Source organism: Hetaerina americana, unplaced genomic scaffold (genome assembly GCF_022747635.1).
Source record: "Hetaerina americana unplaced genomic scaffold, ioHetAmer1.1.p SCAF_4, whole genome shotgun sequence".
NCBI lineage: Eukaryota > Metazoa > Arthropoda > Insecta > Odonata > Calopterygidae > Hetaerina > Hetaerina americana.
Window position 1 is genome coordinate 95,208,850 of NW_027286985.1, and position 25,056 is coordinate 95,233,905.

The following is a 25,056-nucleotide window of genomic DNA, read 5'->3' on the forward strand; positions in this document are numbered from 1 at the left end:
ATTACCAAATATTTAAAGGAACATATTTTATTTTGAAGACATCACTAATATTATCCATTATATACTGTTACATTTGATTACTTTTTCTTAACCTGTGAACTACAGTTCAAATTTTTCAGGTAAAACTCATTGCATTGAGAATACTTAATGCTTTCTTACATTCCCAAGGTAGAATTCTCCTTCGCATGTAAAATGGCATGAACAACTGTCTCATATACCTATCTTATCTCAAATGTATATACCTATATGGTACTGAGAAGTCCTGACCTCAGCAAAGCTGTCAATATCTGTAGCAGTTAACAGAGCAATGCCACAGAGGCTCAGTGGATAAGTCTGATAAGTTTCTTAGGGAATTGCGAGAACCTTAGGTCTCTTTTTCAGAAAGCACTGGAATTATTCTGCCCTTGGTAGGCTTTGTGAAAATAAATGGGAAGGCAATTTCAGGATTCTTGTCAGAAGTTTTTTGTGTTAAAATCTACAGAGTATGAAGAAAGCAGTTAAAGGTGACAACATTATTCACTGGGGCTGAATGTACCCTTTGTTGCTGCAGCGAATAGACTGATAGGGTTCAAGAATGCTTTGATGTAAATGGGTATTAAGGTTAATGATACTATTAAAATTTATGAGGGCAATCATGTGGCCAGTGTTTCAGCAAATGGGATCATAAAGCCCTTAAAACATATAGATGCTTAAGTGGTGCGCAATTCATTAAATTGCATGTTAATTTAGGAATTTAAAGAAGAAAAGACTACATTTTCAAACTACTGATCCCCTGTGGCCTCTCTATGATTTTTTTATTTTTTCTGAAGAGAGTATTTCTTTCATGTTTCATTGAAAAGATACATCAGTTCCATTTCAGAGAGTTTATTTACTAATGTTATCCTACATAGCTATATAGATAGTTATATATTTTAAACAGTATCCTGATTTGCTTCATCAAGACGAATTATAGCAGGTAGAAATTGAACGTTGTACTTGCTGTTTACTTCTAGTTCTTGTTTTATGGTTATGCACTACATAAGTGACACAAAAAAACAGGCAAAACATAAACAAGACAAACTTAGTTATGGTGTACAGCCAAAGTAGGGAAGATAAACTCCAAATGCTCCCCAGGGAATAACCCAACACTTCTGCTATTTTAGGAAACAAGATCACTACCAATGTAAGAAGCAAATGGGAATAATAATAATCTTCTACCATATATTGTTTAGTATCAACTATCGTAGATGCTGTCAATTAGTAAAAAATACATGGTAAAAGAAATTAATGCAGTAAGCAGAATAGGAATGGCAAATACGACTTAGCAAAAAAAACCACTAATGGCAAAAGTCATAAAAAATATAAGAAACTGATTCATCAAAACTATTATATTCATATAAACTTTTCTATTTTTTAACTCTGTGGGACCAACTATGCCAACAACCAAACAGCTGAAAATGTAGAAGCCATGAGCATCAAAATAATGAGTAGTCACATTTATATTTCTGGAGGGCAAAATATACCGATTGTTCACATTATTAGGAGTTTCTGTCCATTTTAAAGAGAATTGCTGTGTGGTGTAGGGTATTTTATCCCTACAATTATGTAGTATTGGCTTTACAATGATTTCAGGTATTCCCAATACTACCAGACTGAAGGTAGTCTACAAAGCATCTATTCCTCAGAAACTGGAAACCACCTCAATTGTTCATCCATCGACCCAATGATAGACACAAACATGAATACTATGACTTCCAGCAACTATGGGACCTGGGCTACTCAGCCGTGTATGGTGCCTGGCAGTGGGAGATGCAAGGCTTCCAGTCTTTTACATGTCATCCATTGTTATCACAAAAATGTATAAAAGAATAGCTCATAATAAATTTTTAATTTTAGAGCTTGATGATATTAGTTACCTCACAGTTAGTTGTTCTTCAAGAGTTAGTCTCTCTTCAAGAGAGTATACCCTTATACATGTATGTGATATCGGTAAGAACACCTTTTAATGATGGCGGTCATACATAAACTTGAGTGATCCAGACCCAGTTTCATATTTTCCTATATAATAATTTGAAATGGCATAGAGAGATAAAATTTCTCAAAATAGTGGCAGCTCTTCTATTCTCAGAGTAACCCATGTGAATGCTAAACTATTTAGAAAATGGAATTTTTATTATTAAATGCATGAAATATCGTTTTTCACAGTTTAAGTTATACTACAGGAATAATACTAACCCTTCGTTTTGCAGAGCAGAAATCACCAAATTAGACCAATGAATTATGATCAAACTTGATGAGCAGTAATTCTGATACATCTTTAGTACCAACATGCCATCAGTTAACTGAAATGCCAATATAATTTTTTTTTTGTAATAGGAATTAAATTATTTCAATATAAGTCCTGATTTTTGCTAGGTGTAGCTGTGAGAAGACCATCACAAGTAGAACATTCCGTTGAAGAATCCTCAATAATAACACAACATCCTTCGAGTAGTGGTAGTTTTTAAGGCAGTCAAATGGACAGTTTAGGCCATTAGGGATGGATGGGAGAGGAAAGGTGGAGAGAAACCTGGCGTCTGCATTAGCCTACATTTGTCGAAAGATCCCAAGGGGCCTGCATTTTATCATCCCATCTGACAGACATCATACTCACTCAAAGTGCTTTCTAAGTACTCACTAAGCACCTCAAGTACGGATCAGGATAACACTGAAAAATATGTGTTGTTTCCAGGATTTGAACCCAGACCCTCTTGGTGGGAACCCTGTACGTTAACCACTGCACCATCTCAATCCCCAGTCAGTTTATGGGATACCCATGGGATCATTTTCATTGACTATCTTAAAAAAATAAAAACTATCAATGGCAAGTATTATGCGAGCTTATTGCAAGATTTGAGCGAAGAAATCAAGCTAAAGTGACTGCATTTGGCTAAGAAGAAAGTGTTGTTTCATCAATACATTGCACCAGCTCACAAATCTGTTATTGCAATGGCCAAAATTCATGAATTAAAGTTTGAATTACTACCTCATTCACCCTATGCCAGATTTAGCCCCCTTGGATTATTCTGTTCGCAAACTTGAAAAAATTGCTCGATGGTCAAAGATTTTCTAACCGTGAAGAAGTGATGTCAGCATTTAATGGCTATTTTGAGGAGCAATACAGATCTCATTATAAAAAGGGTATCCAATTTATTGAACATAGCTGGAAAAAATGTATAGAGCTGAAAGGATATTATGTTGAAATATAAATACATTTTGTCCAATATTTTTGTGTTTTCTTAGTTGGGTCTGGTACTTCTGGGATTATCCTCATATTAATGCAATAAACAAATTTGAAAAGGAAAAATATAGGCATTTGACATGTGGACAGGGAAGAGAATAGTAAAGACTGGCAGTGTTAGGCATTAGGTACAATTAAGAATCAGTAAAAAAGAAGAATATAAAAGCTTGTACAAGTCTTAGTATTGACTGTGGGAATCCTAAATATTATCAGTGGTAGTAACTCAGATGACTTAATGCTAATATTATGTTAACTATGGAAGAATATTTTAATATGCTTTCTAAAATTTGGAGTACAAAGATTTAGACTGTCATTCCAATCTTCAGAACTCATAGAAGCTGCTCCTAGTTTAAATTTAAAGAGGAGTAACCTAATGAATATTTTGAGTGTTGTCGAACTTGAGGATATTACTTCAATAACAAGAATTCCAGATAAAATAAACATACCAGTTTATTTAATAAAATTCTATATCACTGCATGTACTCTAATACTAAGAAAACAAACTATTCTGCACGGTGCTCTGCTTTTCTTACTTGTTATATATTTATCATGTACAAATTATTTCAATCTGAAGCAGGAGTCATCCTTAAGATGATCAATTCATTGAATCATCTTCTAATGTTCCTTTTTCTAGAGCTCTTGCAAAAATAAATATGACATTTCCCATTTCCAAAACCTTTGACTCGAATAAAACTGAATATTCATTCGGTTAGTATGGCAAAACATTGGAAGGATCATAGTGAAAATTGAAAGTAAAAATGTCTGAAAGGTAGGATGACCTGAAACTTTTATATTATTGAAATGATGAATATTGGAAGTTATTAACAATTAGCATCATCCCTCTTTCAGAGATAATTAATGCTCTGAGATACTTTTTCATTTTAATACTAGCATATTGGCTTTTACATATACTATAAGCAAGAACTAATAATTTCAATGAATTCTTTAATTCATTGCGGAATAAAATGTTATTAACTATATACATCAAAGAGGTCTCATGAAAATTAGACAATTCTCCTCAGGCAAACATAGTATCTAGCACATAGGTATGTTTCCTTTTCCACATTTTTTGGTTATCATAATAGTGTTGCCATTAGTTCATTTGATATTACTGATTTCAGGAGACACATGAATGAGATATCATGCCTGACAGTAAAAGAGCATAAAATCATGTAGGTTACAAGGAGAAGAAGCAACATCCTAAATAGAAAATTGCTAATCACAATAATATTAATCATATCCAAAATTATTTTTTTTATTTCTCACAGCCTTTTTATTTCCATGTCAAAGAATATAACTTATTTTGAAATAATGTATTTTTGCATCACATTCACAGAACAAACAAAATATCCTGATATCGACCCCAAGCGGTGTACATTCCCTTTATCTCATTGCCAAAGACTTGAAACTTTTGAAATCCATCGACTCATTGGCTGGAACCCCATAAAAATAAACCTCTTGCTATCCATATGCCTGAAGACTAGTCCAAATCAGCTTGAATAAATAGCAGCACATCAAACAGTTCCAGGAAAGCAATTAAGGAATTACACACAAATGACTGCATGCCATTTTTCCAGCACTCACAGATGAATTTCCCTGATGAAAACAACATATAATCATCGAACTCGATATAAATTCCACAATTTCTCATTGCAGCCAAGACAAAAAACATTATTTTGTACAGCATATAATCAACAATCCTAAAACATTCCACCAAAGGAATACCTCACTAAATAAAGCTTAAAAGAATGCATCACTGGAAAAACTAAATGAAGCAATATCTGTATCAGTACACATGTGCACAACATTTACACATTTTTATCAATGTCACATTAGATATGCAGTTTCAGATCAGCATTCTTTTCTTCACCGCAATCAATCACAGACATTATACTTTATCAGACACTGCTACAGAAGGATAGTTGCAATTGGCCAATAAGATTTAAAATTAAAAGGCACTTCTCCTATTCAATAACCATTTAATTTTGGAATACCAGATGTAATACCAGGCCAATACACAACACATTTAATTTGTTTTTGTTGCAAAGGTTAGCAATCAAGTCTCAACAAAAATTAATAAATTAATAAAAGTAAAGGAATGCTATGGAAAAATAAATTCAAAATTAACATGCCCTCTTTATTATTGCACATAATGCAAAACATAAGTTTACAAAATTCACTATATGATAGAACAGTAACACAGCCTCAAATAGGACTTTGGTGCATAAACACGTATCTCTCATAAATTACTAAGCTAAGCTTAAACTACCTCCACTACTAAAACCTTGCACACAATGCATAATATAAGGTATGACCCAAAATTTGAATTGCATGCGTAAATGGACCCACTTACTTTCAAACAATGCTAGTAGGAGTTGTGTACATTATTTTTGAGTCAATATACCAAGTAGCTTCACTGTAAATGGGGAACAGTTAATTGTTGTCTTTTTGTGTTTGCCATTTGTAACAGACGATTTGAAGAAACACCATACCTGTTCCAAGTTCTGGTTTAGACTTGGTAACTCTACCGCAGAAACACAAAATGTTAAAGACAACATTTGGGAACAAACCTCAACCTACCAAATAAAAAATTTCAACTGGTTTCAATGTTTCAATAAAGGCCAAACTACAGCGGAAAACTTTGAACATTCCAGAAAACCATCATTACACCAGAACAAGTAATTCCTGTTCAGAATACAATGGTAAACAATCATAGGCAGACCATCCAAAACATCTGTGACATTGTGAGATTGTCCTATGGCACATGGCAGAGGATTTTACCAGAAGAAATTCCCATGAAAAGGATCGCAATCAAGTTCATCCCTTGATTCCTTAAGAGATTATCAGAAAAAAACATCACATGGATGTCAGTAGACTTGAAAAACGTTCCGAAATGAAATTCCGTTCCAGGTTTTCTCTCTTAAGATTATCACAGGTGATGGAAGAGGGACTATAGATATAACCCCAAAACCAAACAACAATTTTCACAATAGACCATCTTCATCTCCACCAAAGATTACCCATTAAGTTAAAGCCAACATCAAGTCCTTACTAATCAGTTTTTTTATATATACAAATGGGATTATGCAGAAAGAGAGTTTGTGTCTCCAGGTTAGACAGCATGAATGTAGTATTCTATCATGACGTCCTGAGGTGGTTAAGGAAGACTGTGAGAAAGAATGTACCAAAGAAAAGGCACATGAACAACTGTGTTCTCCACCATGATCATGCACACGACTACATACCACTGTCATCATACAGAAGTTATTGGAAAAAACAGCCCACCCATTAGTCCTCAACCAGCTTTCTTGTCCTTCTTGTGACTTTTTCCTCTTTACTTAGATAGATATCAAGTTGAAGAACAATTTTATTAGACAGACTAAAGCTAAATCTCCAGCAGTGCTGAACACATTAACAAAACAAAGGTACCAGGATGAATCCATAAACACACAAGTTCAGGGATCGATGATGGCCCTCTTAAGGGCTTACTTCAAAATGGGTGACAATGGTAAATCAGATAAAAGAATTATGCAATTTTATTTATGACCACATTTCAGGAACCTTTGGTAGCACTTCATATATTAATGCTAATAGTATGCAATGGTGTGTGATAATATTTGCTCTGTGCCCATAAGGACTGCATAATGCACATTATTTTGGTGATTTTTTTTATCTCTTGGTACTATGATATACTTGATTTTCTATCTCTCTATTTGAACATAAAAGCTTCTTCAATTATAAGCCCAAGTATGTTGTTACAACCGGGCTACATAATTACAATAGCCAATGTAGTACTAACTAAACTTGAAATTGAAGAAAGACGAAAGAAGGAAAGGCCTTTAATGACAGGAGTGTTTTATCAAGGAAATCAATGTATCAAAACCCAGTTTGTTGGGTGGTTGTAAGCTAGAAGAATAGGGCAATGAAGTAAAAGTGACAGACTTTTACTTTCAAGTTTTATAGAAATTTTTGACCATTTTGTTAACCAGGTAGTCATATCTTCAGTCTTCATGTTAGTGGGATTTAAGCCACGAAGAAAGCAAGCCTAAAAAAAAACACAGAAAATACAATTAATGAATTGGCTATGAATTTGCATAAATTTAAAATATACAAAAGGACGACTGTAACATATGCAATAAAAAATTCATCTTGCTGAAAGTTAGTAATAATCATTCACTTAGACTGGGACTTGAGCCTGGATCCCTTGATTTGTAGCTGAGTGCTTCAACAAATTAACTATTCATATACATCTTGAAGGCATCCCATGAATGTGAATAATAATTTTAATGGAGAAGCAAGATAGGGCTAGCCAACAAAAACACAGAAGTATCGTTAAAAAGACCCCTGATTGGCTCAGATATATTGATGATATTTTCCTTCAGATATGATACTCTGACATGATACTGAATCCCTAAAAACCTTCATTTTCGACCTAAATGCTTCATCCTCTGTTTCCTTTACCTCTACCGTTTCATCCTCCCAAATCACCTTCCTAGATGTAAACATATAATTAATAGACAAAATATTCAACACCTATATACATATAAAACTGACAAACATACAACAATAGCTACTACTTGTATCACACCAAATGCTCCATTTCTTATTCCCTTTCCACACGAGGACACAGATCTGAAATCATTCATACTCCCTTCATTAATTCCCCTCAAACCGACACCATTCCCTCCTCCAATGAAATTATCACAAATCCCTCCTTAATAAAAGAATCCGAAGACATGCTGACACTCCCAAAACTTCCACCAATGCAGAAACTCCCCCCTTTTCAACCTCTACCACCAACTTCCCTGTAATAGAGTCTCTGAGATCCATTCTAAAAAAAAACCTCTACCCTATCCTCAAGAACCATAACTCTACTGCCAATCTTTTTCCCAGGCATCCCTCAGTTACTTTCAACACCCTGCTAACTAACCAGACCTCCTCAAATCAACCAATCCACTCATTAAATCCTTACCCTGTCCTAAATTCACTCCCATACCCTGCAATATCCCAAGATGCAAAATATGTCCTATTTTCAAAACCCAAATCCCAACCCTCTCCCACCTGCTTTTTAACTCTCACCCACCAATTCCTTAAACGTTGTGCATCTCCAGTAATGTAGTTTACCTTCTGAAGAGTCAACCATGACCTGCCTTTGAAATTGGACAGTCTACCACACCCCAAAATATTAGGATCAATAACCACTATGCCTCATGCGACGATTCTTTCCTGTTTGGGGTGCCGCCAATCCCAAAGCACATCTCTGAACATAACACTCCCTTTGATTAACATAATAGTACCTCTAATCTAGCATCCTTCCATTCAAGCTCCAAACAAAATAACTCAAAAAAAAAAACTCAAAACAATAGGCATTTATCTGGCTTCTCGATTCCTGGAATGAGCCAGGGATCAACTATCAGAGTAATTATCCCAATCTCAAGTTATTTTTATCCTTCCTATGTTATCAAAACCTTCCATATCAATCCCACACTTCCAAACCTTCCCCTCCTTATTCCTTCCCTCCCAAAACTTTCCCCACCTTCCTCTCCCATCCGGGGTCCTCGTCTGCTCCTATTAAAACCTTCTCCTACACACGATTACACACACTGGATTACTGTGTTTATGGTTTATATACATATATCCTCAATACATATAAATCTGAAAATTAAATTGTTTGCTTTGGGAACACATCACGCCAAGACTGTACTGGGTAGGGCATCCTAATTTTTTGCATAAATAGGGAGTGTATTCTGAAAGCAACGTAGGCTAGGTTGGCTTTGAGTATACTAATCTGGAAATTTTTAAATTAAATATCTAGTTTTTTGAAAAAATCTTTTTCATAAACAGATTGCGGTACTTGTTCCACTCAGAATTTAGATTTCAATTCCTCTACTTCAATGAGGAGCGAGAACTAACCCATCCTTCATCTAGCTATTATATCATTTACAAATGCATATGCATTATTATTTATGCCTACAGCTGGGAAGACTCTTAGTGCATTGTAAACAGCTGCCGCAAAACTCAACAGTCTCAGACTATTTTTTTAATTTGACTTTAAAAGTGAATAATTTTTTCTGTGCATTGCTACAGCATTATTTCTCTGTTTTTAATTATTTCTTAAAGAGTTAACTTTAAGTTAATAGGGAAAACTATGAATATAGTATAAAACTGTATTGGTATCATGATTAAATTAAGTTGCATGTAAAACTTTATTGCACTAATAATCAAATCACATAGATTAATATTTGTTGCCATAGCAGTACCTCACAGTTACATTGTAAATTTAAAATTAAGTAATTTTATTAACAATATTTAAACCTTATCTTATACACCCCTCCCAGGACTACAACCTTGACATGGTGGAAGAGCTTGTGCGTTCCGATTACCCCTAGAGCTGTGCTGGTGGGAGTAATAATAATTGCTCCTGGGAGGTCCACCGATGCCAGATAGATCAAAGGTTAGGAGCCAGACGAAAGATGGTCCACTCAGCATCTGTTCCTCAGTGAGGCGACTGCAATGGCATCTGACCCAAGTGGGGCGGCCAGTAAGTGATGGTGTCGCTTTACATTCCCAAGATAAATATGATGGTCACTACAGAGATTTTGAGTCCTGGCAACTAAAGGGCTCAGGCCATTGGCTGTGTGTTGTGCCCGGCAGCGGGGGAGGCAAGGCTTCCGTGGTCGTCATCCCACGAAACCCTTGCAAGGGAAAACCAGCAGCAACAGGACCAAAGACGCAGGAGAAGAAGACTGAATTAGTTGGAATAGGAAGGTGGAATGTTAGGAAAATGATGAGGACAGGGAAACTGGAGAATATTAAGCTAAAGATGGAAAGGGGAAAATAGATATTTTAGGAGAGGCGAGATGCGAGGTGAGATGGAAGGATAGCGGGGATTACTGGAGTGATCGGTATAGAATAATATACAGCGGCGGGGACGAGAGCCAACGAGGGGTTGCCATAGTATTAAATGAAGAGGATGGAAGAAGCGTAGTCAACATAGAGCAGGTAACGGATAGAATATTACTAGTAGAGATAAAAGCAGAACCGACGAACTTGGTTATTATTCAGGTATACATGCCACCAAGCAACCACATGGAGGAAGAGGTCGATAGGATGTACGATCAATTAGAGGACACAATCGTGGGTGTTCCTTCAGGGAAACATTTGATAGGGATGGGGGATTGGAATGCGACGGTAGGCGAAGGAAGAGATGGTGATGAGGTGGGAGACTACGGTTTAGGCACGAGGAATGACCGCGGGGAGAAAGCAGTTGAGTTCTGCAAGAGACAGGGGTTAGTCATCACAAACACTAGGTTTAGACACCACAAAAGACGCAGGTATACATGGAAAATGCCAGGTGACTCAGAAAGGTATCAGCTAGATTACATCCTGGTAAGACACAGGTTTAGGAACAGTGTGATAAATTTGCACAGCTTCCCGGGAGCAGATGCGGACTCTGACCACAATTTAGTTGTTATGAAATGTAGAGTCCGTTTCCAAAAGATAAGGCAGGGGCGGCGAGTTAGAAAATGGAATGTAGAAGCATTAAATGGTTTGAAAAGGAAGGAATACAAACAGGCGGTAGAGGAAATCATGGAGGATGGTAAAGAGCTAAGTACTATCGAAGAAAAATGGGAAAGTTTCAAGAAAGGGTTGTCTAAAGCCGCAAAAGACACTATTGGAACCGTTAACGCTAAAAGGACTAGGAAACCATGGATCACGGATGAGATGATTACAAATATGGATGAGTGGCGAAAATGGAAGAATATAAATACAGAATTAGGCAAAATGAAGTACAAAGAATTGAACAATAAATTGAGGCAGGCAACAAATAAAGCGAAAGAAGCATGGTGGAAGACGCAGTGCGAGGATATGGAAAGTCTGCAGAGGAAGGGTGAAATCGGTGCGCTGTACAGCAAAGTTAAATCGTTATCGGGAAGTAAGAAAGGAAGAGCTATGCTAACAGTTAGAGATAAGGCGGGTAAGGTAATAGTTGACGCAAGAAAGATCCAAGAGAGATGGAAGGAGTATATAGAAGAACTGTATAGTAAAGAACTCAGACCAACAAAGTTAGACATTGAAAAAGAAAATGACGTAAAGGAAGACAGCTTAGGTCCAGGCATACTAGACAATGAGATAGAAAGGGCATTAAGGGAGATGAAACTAAATAAGGCCGTGGGGGTAGATAACATTCCCGTGGAACTTTTAAAACGCTTAGGAAAATGTGGGAGGAAGAGGCTATATGGACTGATTCCTAGTATCTATGATGAAGGAATCCAGCCGGAAGACTTCGTGAGATCAGTTTTAGTTCCTATTCCGAAAAAGGTAAAGGCCACATCATGTGAGGACTACAGGACAATAAGTTTGATATCCCACGCAGCTGAAGTTGTTCTTAGGATCATAAACAAAAGGATAAATAAAGGCAAATGATTGCTTAGGGGTTTAAGAAGTTTGGGTTTAAGAAGGGGAGAGGTACGCCTGATGCCATTAGAGTAATGAGATTATTAATCGGCAGGAATATAGAATATAACCAGGATATATTTGCCTGTTCCGTAGATTTCGAAAAAGCATTTGATAGAGTGAATTGGGAAAAACTAATGAGTATATTGCAGAAAATAGGAATATATTGGAGGGACAGGAGGCTAATCCGCAACCTGTACATGTCTCAGACTGCTCAGGTGTGGCTGGGGAACAGGGAGTCCAAATGCGCAGTGTTAGGAAGAGGTGTAAGGCAGGGTTGCCCATTATCAACGTTGCTGTTCAACCTGTATGCAGAGGTAATTATTAAAGGGGCATGGGAAGAACTTGAGGTAGGAATGAAAGTGGGTGGGGAATTCATAGAGTCAGTTAGGTTTGCTGATGATCAAGCGTTAGTTTGTCAGTCAGCCAAGGGGTTGCAAGCATTGCTGAGTGAATTGGAAATTCAGTGTGACAGGTATGGGATGGCAATCAATACTAATGGAACAAAAGTTATGCAATTTTCTAGAAAGAAAAAGCCAAAGCTAAACATTAAAATAGGAGGGCAAAAACTAGAGCAGGTAGAACAGTTTACGTATCTCGGAAGTGTTTTGGACAAACACGGTCAAAGTAGTAGGGATGTAAGGAGAATAACTGCGCTAGGCAAAGAGGCTTTCACAAGGAGGGCGGAGTTGATGAGAGGGTGTTGAGTGAGGATATCAAGAAAAGACTCGTAAAAACTTTGATATGGAGCGTAGCTATGTGCGGTGCGGAAACGTGGTCATTGAAGCAGGAGGATAGAGGTAGGCTGGAGGCTTTTGAAATGTGGAGGTGGAGAAGAATGGAGAAGGTGAAATGGACAGAGAAGAAAACAAATGAGGAAGTACTTGTTATGGTGGGTGAAGAGAGGGGTTTGTTGAGAGAAATTCTATGGAGGCAGGAAAATTGGATGAAGGGGGTATTGACCAGCAGTGGGATTTTGAAGACTGTAATTGAGGGGAGAATGTTAGGCAAACGAGGAAAGGGCATGAACAGGATAGGGATGTTGGACGGGATGAAGGGAGGATCGAAGTACTCAGAGATGAAGAGGGATGTGATGTAGACTAGGTTGCTGGATTTTGTTTTGTTAGGACTCACAAAATATTTATTTGGTAATTGTGTCCATCCAAAAGCCTACCTCAACCGGTAGATTACCTAATAAAATAAAATAATCTTGTACACCCAGATAAATAGGCTTATTATACTAATTAAGGTCATTTACATACGTACAAATAAATTTGTCCAGCAAAATGTGCCATAGCTGTGCATATTTTCTTGATAAATTGCTACTGCAATATTTTTATCATCTCGAATTATTTTTTTTAAGGAAAACTATTCTTGGTACCTACAGGCCACCCATAGGGTTAGAGGCAGGACATGATTACACACTAGGCATGTAACCTCAAAAACCCTATGTTTTTCTCCACTTAAAGTCACAATATAGATGTCGAAAATAATTCAATTAATGTCCATAATGTTAGCTGCATGCACCATGGTATATATATTACAGCTTAGAGATCTAGTAGTAATGAGAAAGCACAAGCACCATGCCAATGTAGTCCATTCATAGGGGTTTTTCACTTAGCTTGGTAATTTATTTAATGTCACCAATTCCTCATATCACATTTGTTTCATTGTTAATAAATTAAGATATCTTCTAGTGAAAAAGACCTTTTTAAAATTAACTTTAGATCAGATTAAAGCAAATTATGTTACATAAAAATGATTAAATAGTATGGTTGTCTGAATGGTTCCAAGAATTTCTAAAACTTTAATATACAATTAATTATACCCAGAAAAATACATTGGATTCATAATTTCTCTAACCTAGGGTAAGAGTAATGCCCAAGATAAATTTCAAGAATCACCCATGAAATATAATTGATATTGAAACAATGAAATAAGGACAGTTTGCACTTTTCCACAGTTTATTTAACGTACGACGCGTTTCAACTCACAGAGTCATCATCAGGTACAAGACAAACTAAATGGTAAGGAGTTAAGGACTCCTTACCATTTAGTTTGTCTTGTACCTGATGATGACTCTGTGAGTTGAAACGCGTCGTATGTTAAATTAACTGTGGAAAAGTGCAAACTGTCCTTATTTCATTATGATGAACTTCCACGACCTCAAGCCTGAATCTGTTGAACTTAATATTGAAACTTTTATTATAAGTATTAATCCTCAAACTACAATAATTTTGAACACTCAATAGACTTACCCATTTTAATTCATCAAGAGTCATACTGTAGATACCTTCCCTGGCCATTGCAAGATCCATTTCATGGATAATTAGAGCTCTGTCCTCGAGTCGTTGGCGACGAGAAAAGCCCATGTGCATGCCATGCAAACGTAGCAGACCATTCTGTGAAGAAGTAGTTTTTTCATTTTAATACAATCAAATGTTCAAATAATTGATATCACCTCACAACTAAATTTCTCAAATCCTTTCTGAATCCCAGATTTGGTGCAATAATGTCACCAATGTTTCAATAGCATGTCTTAAAAAATACCATTCCCACTGAAATTTCAATTCTGAAGCAGGTTTCTTCAGTTCCTGTACTTGCACACTTCAGTGGATAAATAAGCAAATCAAATGTAAACTGAACATTATACAGGAAACAACACCCCTCTTTCAGCATGAATTTCAAACTGACATGTCTGCAGTTAGACCTTTATAATCGGGTCTGAGATTAACTTTTTCAATGAGAGGATAAATTATCTTGTTTAATAATTTATGACCACACCAAAAAACAAAACCTTTTTACCTCAGTGGATGAAATATAAATTATGAAAAGTATATAACGACATCATAGGAACAGTAAATATCAGAGGAAAATACATTAGAATACATGAGATTAGAGAAATAAGGATATTAAGATGACAGAGATACAGACATTGTATATAAGAAATAGATCAAGGACAAGTCAATTGACAGTTAAGGAACTGAATAGCAAAATGATACAGGATAATGATAAATGGGACTAGGAATTCTCATCCATTTGAATAGAATCCCTTGAGATAGGACTGTTTTACTTGAAATTCAAAGGTGGATCACCTCCCCTTGTAATGACCACAGCTACAAAATTCAATGAGGTAAGCGATAGATACATTATAAGTACTAAAATATTTTTGAGGCAAAAATTTATTCAGCTCCAAGACATTTAGGCCACAATCATTGAATCAATCTTTCAAGACTAAACTATGATGTTAGTATTATGGTAAATCTTACTGACACTTTCAAGACACACAAAGACTGTGAACAAGTATGTCTATGAACATTGCTACCACACAAGTTGTTTCCTGAGTCGGTAGATTTGTCATTTCTCAATGCCACAATGGTTTTAACTCAATATTATTAATCCATATTACTCGAAAAGAAGTATGTGCAACTTTGAAGTTATTACTTATACAAACAACTTTACTTTTGTACAATAAATCACCAAATAAATAAGGCCTTCTACAAAAAGTAATGAACGTTGGATGGGGCTAGGAGTACCTGAAATTTGTGCCACTGTCACCATTTTTGAATGCAAGACCAGGATAGCAAACAGTCATTTTAAGATTATACACAACAATAAATATTCACTCAAAATATGAAAATAACTATTGCTAATATACTTAAAATCCCTGAAGATCATGAGACTAATAAACATTCCGTTGGTTGACACAAGGTTTGCATAATATCCATTGTAATTTGCAATGGATTATGGACCGAGTGCGGCGATGGTCAGAGCATTGTAGGTATGGGGTGAACCTAGCCCTAGTATGATGTTAAAGGTGCAGTTGGTACTCTTAAAATGTCATTGTTTCATCATTGTGATCATTTTGTCTAATATCTGTTCTTCTTGTGTACGTGCAATGTAAGAGTGACTGTTGACCACACTTGACCATTGCCAACAGGACAATTGCCTAATTGCAACGAGGTTTATGTAATAATAATAATAAAAATTATTGGTAACAAATTTTTCCTGACGTGTGCATGAAGTGCTGAACCCAGACCATCGGTTAAATGTGAGCATGATCACAATCATATTGGCATCAATATGATGACAGTGCACGCAAGTATCACTGAAAATTTGGTGTTGCAAAAGAACTGTGCTAAACTCATTCCGAAGGTCTTGATAGACAACCAAGAGCAGAGTCGAGTGTCTGCTTGAGAAGACCTTCTGTAATGGCAACACTATGATCCTGATTCCCTAACCCCCTTACAGTCTCGACTTGGCACCAGCAGACTATTACCAATTCCCAAAAGTGAAATCCTCCCTCAAAGGACACCACTTAAGTGCCATCAAAGAAGCTTGCATGTGTCCCGTTAAGGATCTTCCAGAATCTGTCAACCAGGGAGCTTTTGGCTTATTTTGTTAGCAGGTATTCTGTGTTGACAATTTTACTCTACTATGAAGCCTTATCTACCATAACTGAATTTATTACAGCTCCGAATCAACCACCAAATGATTGCTTTATGCCAATTACTAAACTAAATCGTTCTGTACAAACATTTGTTTTTTTTTGTAAATATCCATTCAAAAACATTCAAGTATTAAGACATTAATAGTAACTTGAGACATGAACATTGATTTATGATAACTCCTCCCAATGCAATATTATATTACCCATCATAGAAAGGAATACTAAACAGAAAAGGATTTTATTTCTTCTATCATTACTTAAGTGTTGGCATTCACACTGAGGAACAATATTGCAACAACTACATCAGTATATTTAGAAGTTAGATGTCCCATTCATTATACAACATTTAATACATGTTATATCAAATTCATTATCATACTTTTAAATCATGACAAAAGAAATCAACTGAATTTCAGCCCAACACCAGCAAATACCTCACATGCTAAGCTAGTGCAGTACCCCTTCCATTAAGACGGTTTGAAAGATAATCCCTAATTTGCTTAAAAATCTCATGCTTAAATCTGAAAGCCATGACTTTTTCCAAATGGAGTAAAAATTGAGTAGGAAAAGCCACTCTGAAATACGATCATTTTAAATACGTATACATGCCAATGCGAGAATATTAGTAGACTTTGGAGCGATAAAATGTGTAGTAAAGGGTCCAAGCATATTGTGACTACACGAGAATCAAAACTGAATTAATTCTAGAGGCTACATTGTACGCAGATAACGAAATTTTACAATTAAGTGATGTAACATCTTACCACGTGGTTATTGTAAAGGCATGAAAAATGATACGGCTCCCCTTCGAACAATGTGGTACATCGTAGTACTTCCTCCACTTCAGGATGAACACCACTTCCAAGGAGGGAAAGAACTCGACCCCAATCATGATACCTTTTATGTTTTTTCGTGCTACTCAATCTTTCCTGTAAGCAGCGAAAAACTGGTCTGTTGTTGTAGAGTCTTTTACGTAGATCAACTACAGCAAATTCTGTCCTTTGCTGCAGCGTCCAAAAATGGGAGGATAACAAAGTTTTCGGATACATGTACCTGGAATTGCCATTCAAAACATTACTAATGCAACTGATCATTTTTTTAATATAGCAACTTCTGATTGATGATACTTACGCTAGTGGGAATATGACGTAATTTGCAAAAGGTAACGTTGAGAGTATTAAAACGGGCGCGACTCGAACCATCTCCTTGGGCATTCTGAAATAAATCTCTAATTCCTGACGATTTAGAAACTTTACGCCCTTAGACGAAGAACGCACGGCTCTAGCCACTGACAAATACTTCTTCATATCTTTGTAGAACTCCCTTGTTCCAAATACGAACACTCGGTACACATTAGCTGCAGAAGGAAAAGTATTCTCCAGAAATTTTTCGTATCCTTTGACAAATTGTGCGAAACGAGTCAGCACGTATTTTCTTGCCTTACGAACCAGTCCACTTTGATGCTCAGTAGAATGGGTGAATCTGTTTCAATAGGATTTAAAATTAGTGTAAGGTGATTGTATAGGCCAACTAAAATCATTGACATTTGCACGGTGATATTCATTCCACACAATACCTGACGGAGACCGTTGTCCCATGGTTCCGAATCGGCACGGGGTGCCGACAAAGTGATATCAGTTTTTGCATGGTTCACCTAAATCTTCATAATTAATATCTATATGTTCATGCTGGGGCAATTTTATCACGTTCCCCTCGGTAACAATGTCATCAGTGACTAAAATTCATTCTAACCAAGAATATTTTCCACAAATTTCACTTTTTCCCGTTTGAGCATCAAGCTCGATTTATTCCACAATTTCAGAGATAAATGAAAACACCAAGTTTATTTCCACAAGTTTTGCCGCTACTCACGGCGCTATTTGATTGTCTTTTATTCAATGTGCACTTCCAAAAATACCACATAGATGGTTCACCATGTCCAAAACCAAAGGGTGAAGGGTACATTTAAAATCTATATATAGTATCTCCAGTTTTACCCAAGTAATTATTGCTCCTTTGGCATATTTTAGTCAATGTGTATTTTTTGTGGTGCATTTGATATTTTCAGCAAGATTATTTCGTGAATAGGAGAACATTGAAAAGCTGCTAGTTGCTCCAACAGTCTTTATAAAGTCCCAATAAAAATTTGCATACATATATTATGTTTGTAAATCACTATCACCCGACATTATATGGTCAATATTTTTGACATAATTCATTTCACAATTGATACAATGATGTTTTCAGGCGAAGTAAAAAGTTACCAGCCACATCATTTGCTGGTGTATAGCAATATTCTAAATTAAAATTAGAGTCTTCCTACGAGGGCTTCTTTCTGATCAATCTGGATACGTACGACTTTATAAAAATAGAAGGCTAAAACTTCTTCGCTCCGTTATTTTTACCTCATTTGACACATTTCCATTGAAGTTAGTGAAAAAATGCTTAAAAATTTCCGACGTCCAATAGTATCTTCGATTAGGTGTAATGGTGTGCACAGTGTCAAAACAGATAATGTGAAAGAATAAATTAACCCTTGTTTCATTCTATAGATAAAATCAGTTTTTGATTGTAATGCTTACAGTCCACTGAGGACGTGTATTCAAAAAATCATTGTTTTTTATGAGGTAATTTGGAAGTTTAATATTTACTTTTTTATCTCATTCTTTCCGTCATGAAACCGAAATAATATCGCAGCTGCAAATAGCCAACTCTCCGACCCTCATTCTTTTGAATCTCCCCTCAATTATCGGTGGACGACTTGACCGTAAAAATGAGTAGGGAATTTATTATGATTAGAAAATAAATACGGATAAAATGCCGTTGTTGAATATTCCAAAGAAATCGCTTAGCCGAATGATTTCAGTAAAGTGTAGGTAATAAGAATTACTTTAAACAATTTATTTTGAGCTAAATATATTGCATCATTAATATGCTGGTGCATATGAAGCATTGATACTCAAAGTCTTCATTTAAATCGCCAACTAAGTAAAGTGATGGCTTTATGGGTAGATCATTCGGCTGCTACTTCAGCTGTATGAACAACTCAATATAATAATTTTGCTGTCAACATTTTCCCAATCGTGGGCATCCCTTATGCACCACACAACAAAGGCATATTCCATTGCATTTACCGTCATTTTAAGTATCCTCCAGTTGAAGTGATAGCGTGAAATATGCCAGCATTTAGCTAGTTGTAAACTGTGGCAATGTAAATTTATGTCTTATATTTATTAATGTAACTAGTAGGTATTACCTGATATTATTCCCAAATCCGTTAATGCTAAAATATATATTTTTTAATAGATATTTCCATGCTCTACCTCTCTCATTTGCAATTCAGCGTTCGGAGTTATCAAAAAACGAATTAACTTATTTTCCGTTTCTTTCACAGACGAGGATTCAATTCTGAGAGGTTATGGTAGCTTTCATTGCTTAAAATGTACGTACGGAGCATCTTAAAACTGTAGTAAACTAATGATGGATGGGATAAACGGCCCTCTAGAGACCGAATTTCTATTCCAAATCAACTATGCTGCCTTACTCTGGAACTGAAATTGGACGTAATCTTCGAATGCTCCGGAGGTATCATTATTTTTCATCTTCATCAATTTTTCTCCCTACTCGCAATAGAGTTAAGCATTTTACAGCCAACTCCTTTGAACTCACTTCCTCCCATTAATCCGCGTCTGGAGATGATCCGCGAAAACAGACTTTGAATATCGAAACATACGTCCCGGGGGGGATTACAAAAAGGAAGAAGAATAACCCAGGCCATCCGCTCCAACTCAACACCTGCTGATTAAAGAAGGATGGCAAGGCATTGAAACCACTGCAAGAACATGCATCAAGATTTGAGGAAGACATAAAGACTCGAGCCGTCCGATTGGAAATGCGACTTTTCGAATCATATTCGGGGTCGAGCGGAGAGGAGAATCTGCAGCTATTCCGGAGCGCCGAGGTGTCCTCCACGCGGGATGACCACGGGTCAGTGGTTCGGCAGAGCGGAAGCCCCCCGGAAGGCGAGCACGGTACCGGGCCCCCTGGGGGATCCTCCACCGCGCGGCGCCTCAAGGCTACGTCCCTCGCCGTCCTCTCCGGCTTGGCCTTCACCTACTGCGCCCTGACCGCCCACCTCCTCCGCCGCCTGACTCCCTCCGAGGTCTTGCTCTTCCGCACCGGTGTCCAAGGGTTACTGATCGCGCCCCTGGCGGCATGGCGCCTTCGGAGCATGGCGCAGGGGCCCCCCATTCCATGGCCAGGGGTGCTGGCCCAGGGCGCCCTCATGGCCATCTCCCTCCAGCTACTCTTTGTGGCGTTCCAGCGCCTCCCACTGGGCGACGCCTCGGCCCTCATCTTCAGCGCGCCGGCCCACGTGAGCGTCCTGGCGTGGGCCATCCTCGGGGAGAGGCCCAACGCGATCAAGGGCCTGGCCATTCTGGGCATAGTGGTGGGCGGAGTCCTCGTCTGCCAGAGGAGTTCTGACCAGCCGGCGGAGGGGCCTGACGCGGTCGGCCTGGCCTGCGCGGTGGTGGGCACGTTTGGCTACTCGCTGCACTACGTGCTCGTACGGCGGCTGAGGGGAGTGCACTTCTCCCTCACGACACTCTCGCTAAGCGCTCAGACCTTCGCTCTGAGCGGCGCCATCCTGCTACTCTCCGGGTCATTCCAGGTGACGGCGTCGGATTTCTGCCAAACCAAACCGCAATGGGCGTTAATTTCACCCCCACGATTGCTATTTCTTCATCCGCTGAATTTTTCCAAATGCAATCGAAATTTTGTGCATAAGCTGAAATTGAAATTTGCAATTCATATCGTAAATTTTTGCCGTGAATTTGAAATTTTATTTAGTATTGTACTGCCATTATTCAGTTAGGGCTACATGTTTTGTTTTAAAAGAATCGGGAAAAGTTTCGGAGAAATAGATTTATTTCATATATTGCGACAATACCTCAACATTCTTGAAAGTACATCCCTTAAACGTTGACACACTTTTGACAGTGGCTTTTCCACGAATCGAGGGCTCCCTGAATGCGAATTGGTAGGGTATATATTTGTTGATATCCTGCATGTTATTCTTTTTATTTAATAGACCCATCTTTTTAACAGTTCTACAGCTTGATTTGAATATACGTATCCTGTTATTGAATATTGTTGCATGTGAGTACTTCCTTAACGGTGACTGAAAATTATCTAGTACATGTTCAAACTAATATTTGTGTAGAGGTAACATGATTTGGTTTTGGTTTCATTCCATTTTATGGGTGGTGACCTATCACCCTCCGCCACACACTGCCTTACGGCTGGGTGTCCGTGCCACTGGCTTACGGGGTATTATGAAAATGTAGATGTAGATACTGAAAGGCCCCTAAGAGTACGCGTGCAAGCTTCTTTGTCGGCACTTCGGGCCGGTATGGTGGCGGTATCTTTTGAGGGAGGATTTCACTTTTGGGAATAGGAAATGGTCTGCTGGTGCCTAGTTGGGGCTGTAAGGGAATCGTCGCGATGCCGTTGCAGAAAGTCTTCGCAAGCAGACACTCGACTCTGCTCTTGGTTGTCCGTCAAGACCTTCGGGGCGAGTTAAACGCAGATCTTGCGCATCGCCAAATTTTCAGTGATTATGGTGTGTACTGTTTCATCTTATGAATGCCAATATATAATCTGCGATCATTCGCAAATTTAACCGACGGCCCGAATTCAGCACTTCCCGCACATGTCAGCAAAAAAATTGCTACCGATACTTTTTATATAAGCCTTTTATTTTGATTTGTAAATACTAGAACAAATTCCTGCGTCAGCGTGGGTCTGCTTTGGTGCTTTCTTGAAGTGATCTCATGTATGTTTGTTTGCAGAGGCACGAACAAATCTCCCTCGCATAAAATTACACCTGAGAATTCTTTAACAGCTCACGCCCAGAGGACTCCAGATGAACCGAACGACAAATAGCTGCTTTAAATGCTTGCCTAACGAAAGGAATGTTTTCTCGCTGCAGATCCCGAGGGGCGGACTCGAGTGCGGCCTGCTCTCGACCGTGGGCGTTGCCGGCGCCGCGGCCCACGCCCTCCTCGCGATAGCCCTAGGTATGGAAGAGGCCGCGGTCATCGCCGCCGCGAGGTCCATAGACATCGCCGTGGCCTACGCCGTTCAGGTCTCTGTTTGCCGAGAGCCTCTCACTCCCGGTGGCATCGGTGGTGCCCTCCTCATCTCCTGCTGCGTCTTCTTCATCGCCCTGGAGCCGTACCTCGGTCCGCGATTGTGCCAATGCCTCTTGGACTTGAAGAAGGTCATCGTGAGTGTGTGCGAGGGATATTTCCGACGACAATAAAATTCAAATCAGACAACACAGAAGTCTCCTCGGGAAATTGATAGTGACCTCTGACGGCACTCTACTTCTGTCGAGTAAACCACTTGGATCAATCTACAAATTACAGCTTAGCAGGGGCCTCGATTCTCACAACTTTTCGACTATATGGCATCCAAACAGTCAAGGGCGAGCATTTGCATGCTCCTATCTTGGGATGAAGGAGTGCAGGGTTTTTTATGTTTTTCCTGGGCCATCTCCAAGGGTGGAAGTACCTTGGAATCCCTTTTTGAAAAGGAAGTCTTAGGAAAAATAGCCTAACCGTTTCAAGGAACTAGCTACTTCCTCTTCGGGATCCATACCACCTCTCAGGATAACACTAATAATCTGAGAATTAATGATTATCCCATGAACACTCTACATATAAGTTCATCCTCTTCATTAGTGATGTTTAAGCACGAGACATTGGCAGCAGTCATTAGGTACCCATTAGTTGGAAACTTTCCAGAGAAAATATTTCACGGTAAAGATAAGCTTTTCACATCTAAAAATGTATCGAGAGACAATGGGCATCCTAATACTTACAGGCTCAAAACGTTTTATTTTTTATGTTTCTTGTCTGCTCTCCTGTGAAGACTCGACATCAGGCAAGTATTTAAAAAGAATTGGCGGACAACCAAACTCAGATGAGATAAACTCAGAAGCTAACTATGTATGAAATTGGGATTGTTTGATAGTTGTATGAAAATTTGTAATAAAATATTTTCGTATTATTTTCCAATATTTCGTTGACTTGTTTGTAAATTATTACTTTTTATGTAGAATAATTCATTTTTGGATGGTGTTCAACTGTATACCTATATAAATGATTCAATTTTTCTCTAGAGGCGGCCTTATAGCCTCTAGCCTTAGTCACGAATACCTATGGCTAACAGCTGATTTTAACTTTTTATCCTTTCCAAGAGTATTATTTCTAGTGCTATCTTTTCCCTCCTTTCTCCTTCGTTTCATAAGCTGCTTCGTCTTTCTTGAGATTCGTCGAGGTTTTCCTATCTCTTTGATTCCTTCTTCCAATGTCACATCACATATAATTCTGATCATGCACCTCTTCAGGATACGCAATATTGAACCTTAGTCCATGCGTAACAACGCACTTTATTTTACTACAGACGCAATTACATGATATTTGAATGGGTTACTCTATGGTATCCGCAACGGTAAATGCTGAGTAAAACTACAGATTTTCTCTACAGAATCACGAACGGTGGTATTTTTAGCTCTTTTTAAGTATATTTTAGTTTACAAATAATAAATTAGTACAAATTTAATCTACCTATTATATGTGTCTATATTACACGGAATTAGACAATAATATTAGGCAAAGCGTTTTAGATGAAATATCATTTGTTAGAGTGCGATGCTGTGATATGCATGCGGGGTATGAAATGAAAGTAAGTTACAATTGGAGATACGAAATTCAGACATGAGCTGAATGAAAAATTGAAAAGTCTTGGTTTAATTCGACCTCCACTAGCAGTAGCACTCTATTGCACCAGCATGATACTTCACTATAACCGTGAAACTAACTGAAACACATCGATCACTCTATGCAAGCGATGATTTGAATATTCCCATCTCCCTATATATCCGAAAGGCTAGAAACGTTCTCTTCGGTATTATTTTCAAATTATAGTGGGATATCAGGACGCAAAGAAAATGCCCCGCACGAAATTTAAAACCTAGACAATCATTTTTAAAAAGATGAAGAGGACTTTTAGCTTTGATCGTGCATTTGAATAAAAGAGTAAACTAAGAATATTACTTGAACAGTTCATTCAAGGAAAAATTAAAATAATCATTTTCAGTGGTTGCATGCTCGTGCAATTTTTCACTCTATTTATGTATATTATTTCAGAATAGTATTCATTTATGGGAAAAAATTCCATCACAATATGTTAAATCAATTTTTTAACTCGCATAAGGCAATTCAATTCAATTTATGACTTAATATTTGTATTTCATGACCCTCCCCATGGGCTGTAACCTTCGCCTGATGGAAGGACTTGCTCATTCTGATGACCCTCAGCGCTAGTGCAAGCAGTGGAACAATTGATGACATGTCAAATACACTATTGAGGAAGGCAACGTGAAACCACTTCAATCGTTCATCCCTCGAGTCTATGATAAATACAAATGTGAACCTCAAAAACTATGGGACTAGGCCCCATTGGCCGTGTGCCCGGCAGGGGGGGTAAAGGGCGAGGCGTATGCGGTCATCCTACCTCATGAAATCCACGAAAGATGGAACGATAGCAGCAGCAGCAAAGAAGACTAAGAAGAGGACTGAACCAATTAGAATAGGGACTTGGAATGTTAGGACAATGTTGAGGACAGGAATATTGGAAAATACGATTTAAAGCGGGAGACAGTTAGAAGATGTAGTATAGTTACTTTACGATTGTCCAAAGTGAGATGAAAGTATATTTGCAGGAGTAAAAGAAGTCACCGGTAGAAAAATAAGGTAACTTGTGGGCCAACGAACTAAGCAACTTAGTGTCAAACAGGTCAACATGCTCACAAAAATTCATA

At 37.9% G+C, this 25,056-nt stretch overlaps 2 protein-coding genes across 2 annotated transcripts; one reads left to right on the plus strand and one right to left on the minus strand.

The window, feature by feature from the left end:
• Positions 1-4,488: 4,488 nt before the first annotated feature.
• Positions 4,489-18,023, minus strand: LOC139692013 (LETM1 domain-containing protein 1). Its single transcript, XM_071590019.1, has 5 exons — positions 17,743-18,023; positions 17,298-17,648; positions 16,931-17,219; positions 13,975-14,118; positions 4,489-7,304 (listed from the first exon to the last, which is right to left on the minus strand). The coding sequence occupies exons 1-5, from the start codon at positions 17,811-17,813 to the stop codon at positions 7,128-7,130; spliced, it is 1,032 nt and encodes a 343-aa protein (XP_071446120.1). The 5' UTR covers positions 17,814-18,023; the 3' UTR covers positions 4,489-7,127.
• A 2,035-nt stretch (positions 18,024-20,058) lies between these two features.
• Positions 20,059-23,373, plus strand: LOC139692516 (solute carrier family 35 member G1-like). The gene is made up of 3 exons (XM_071590736.1): positions 20,059-20,838; positions 22,159-22,455; positions 23,353-23,373. Exons 1-3 carry the CDS (start codon positions 20,059-20,061, stop codon positions 23,371-23,373), a joined length of 1,098 nt encoding a protein of 365 aa, XP_071446837.1.
• The last annotated feature ends 1,683 nt before the right edge of the window (positions 23,374-25,056 follow it).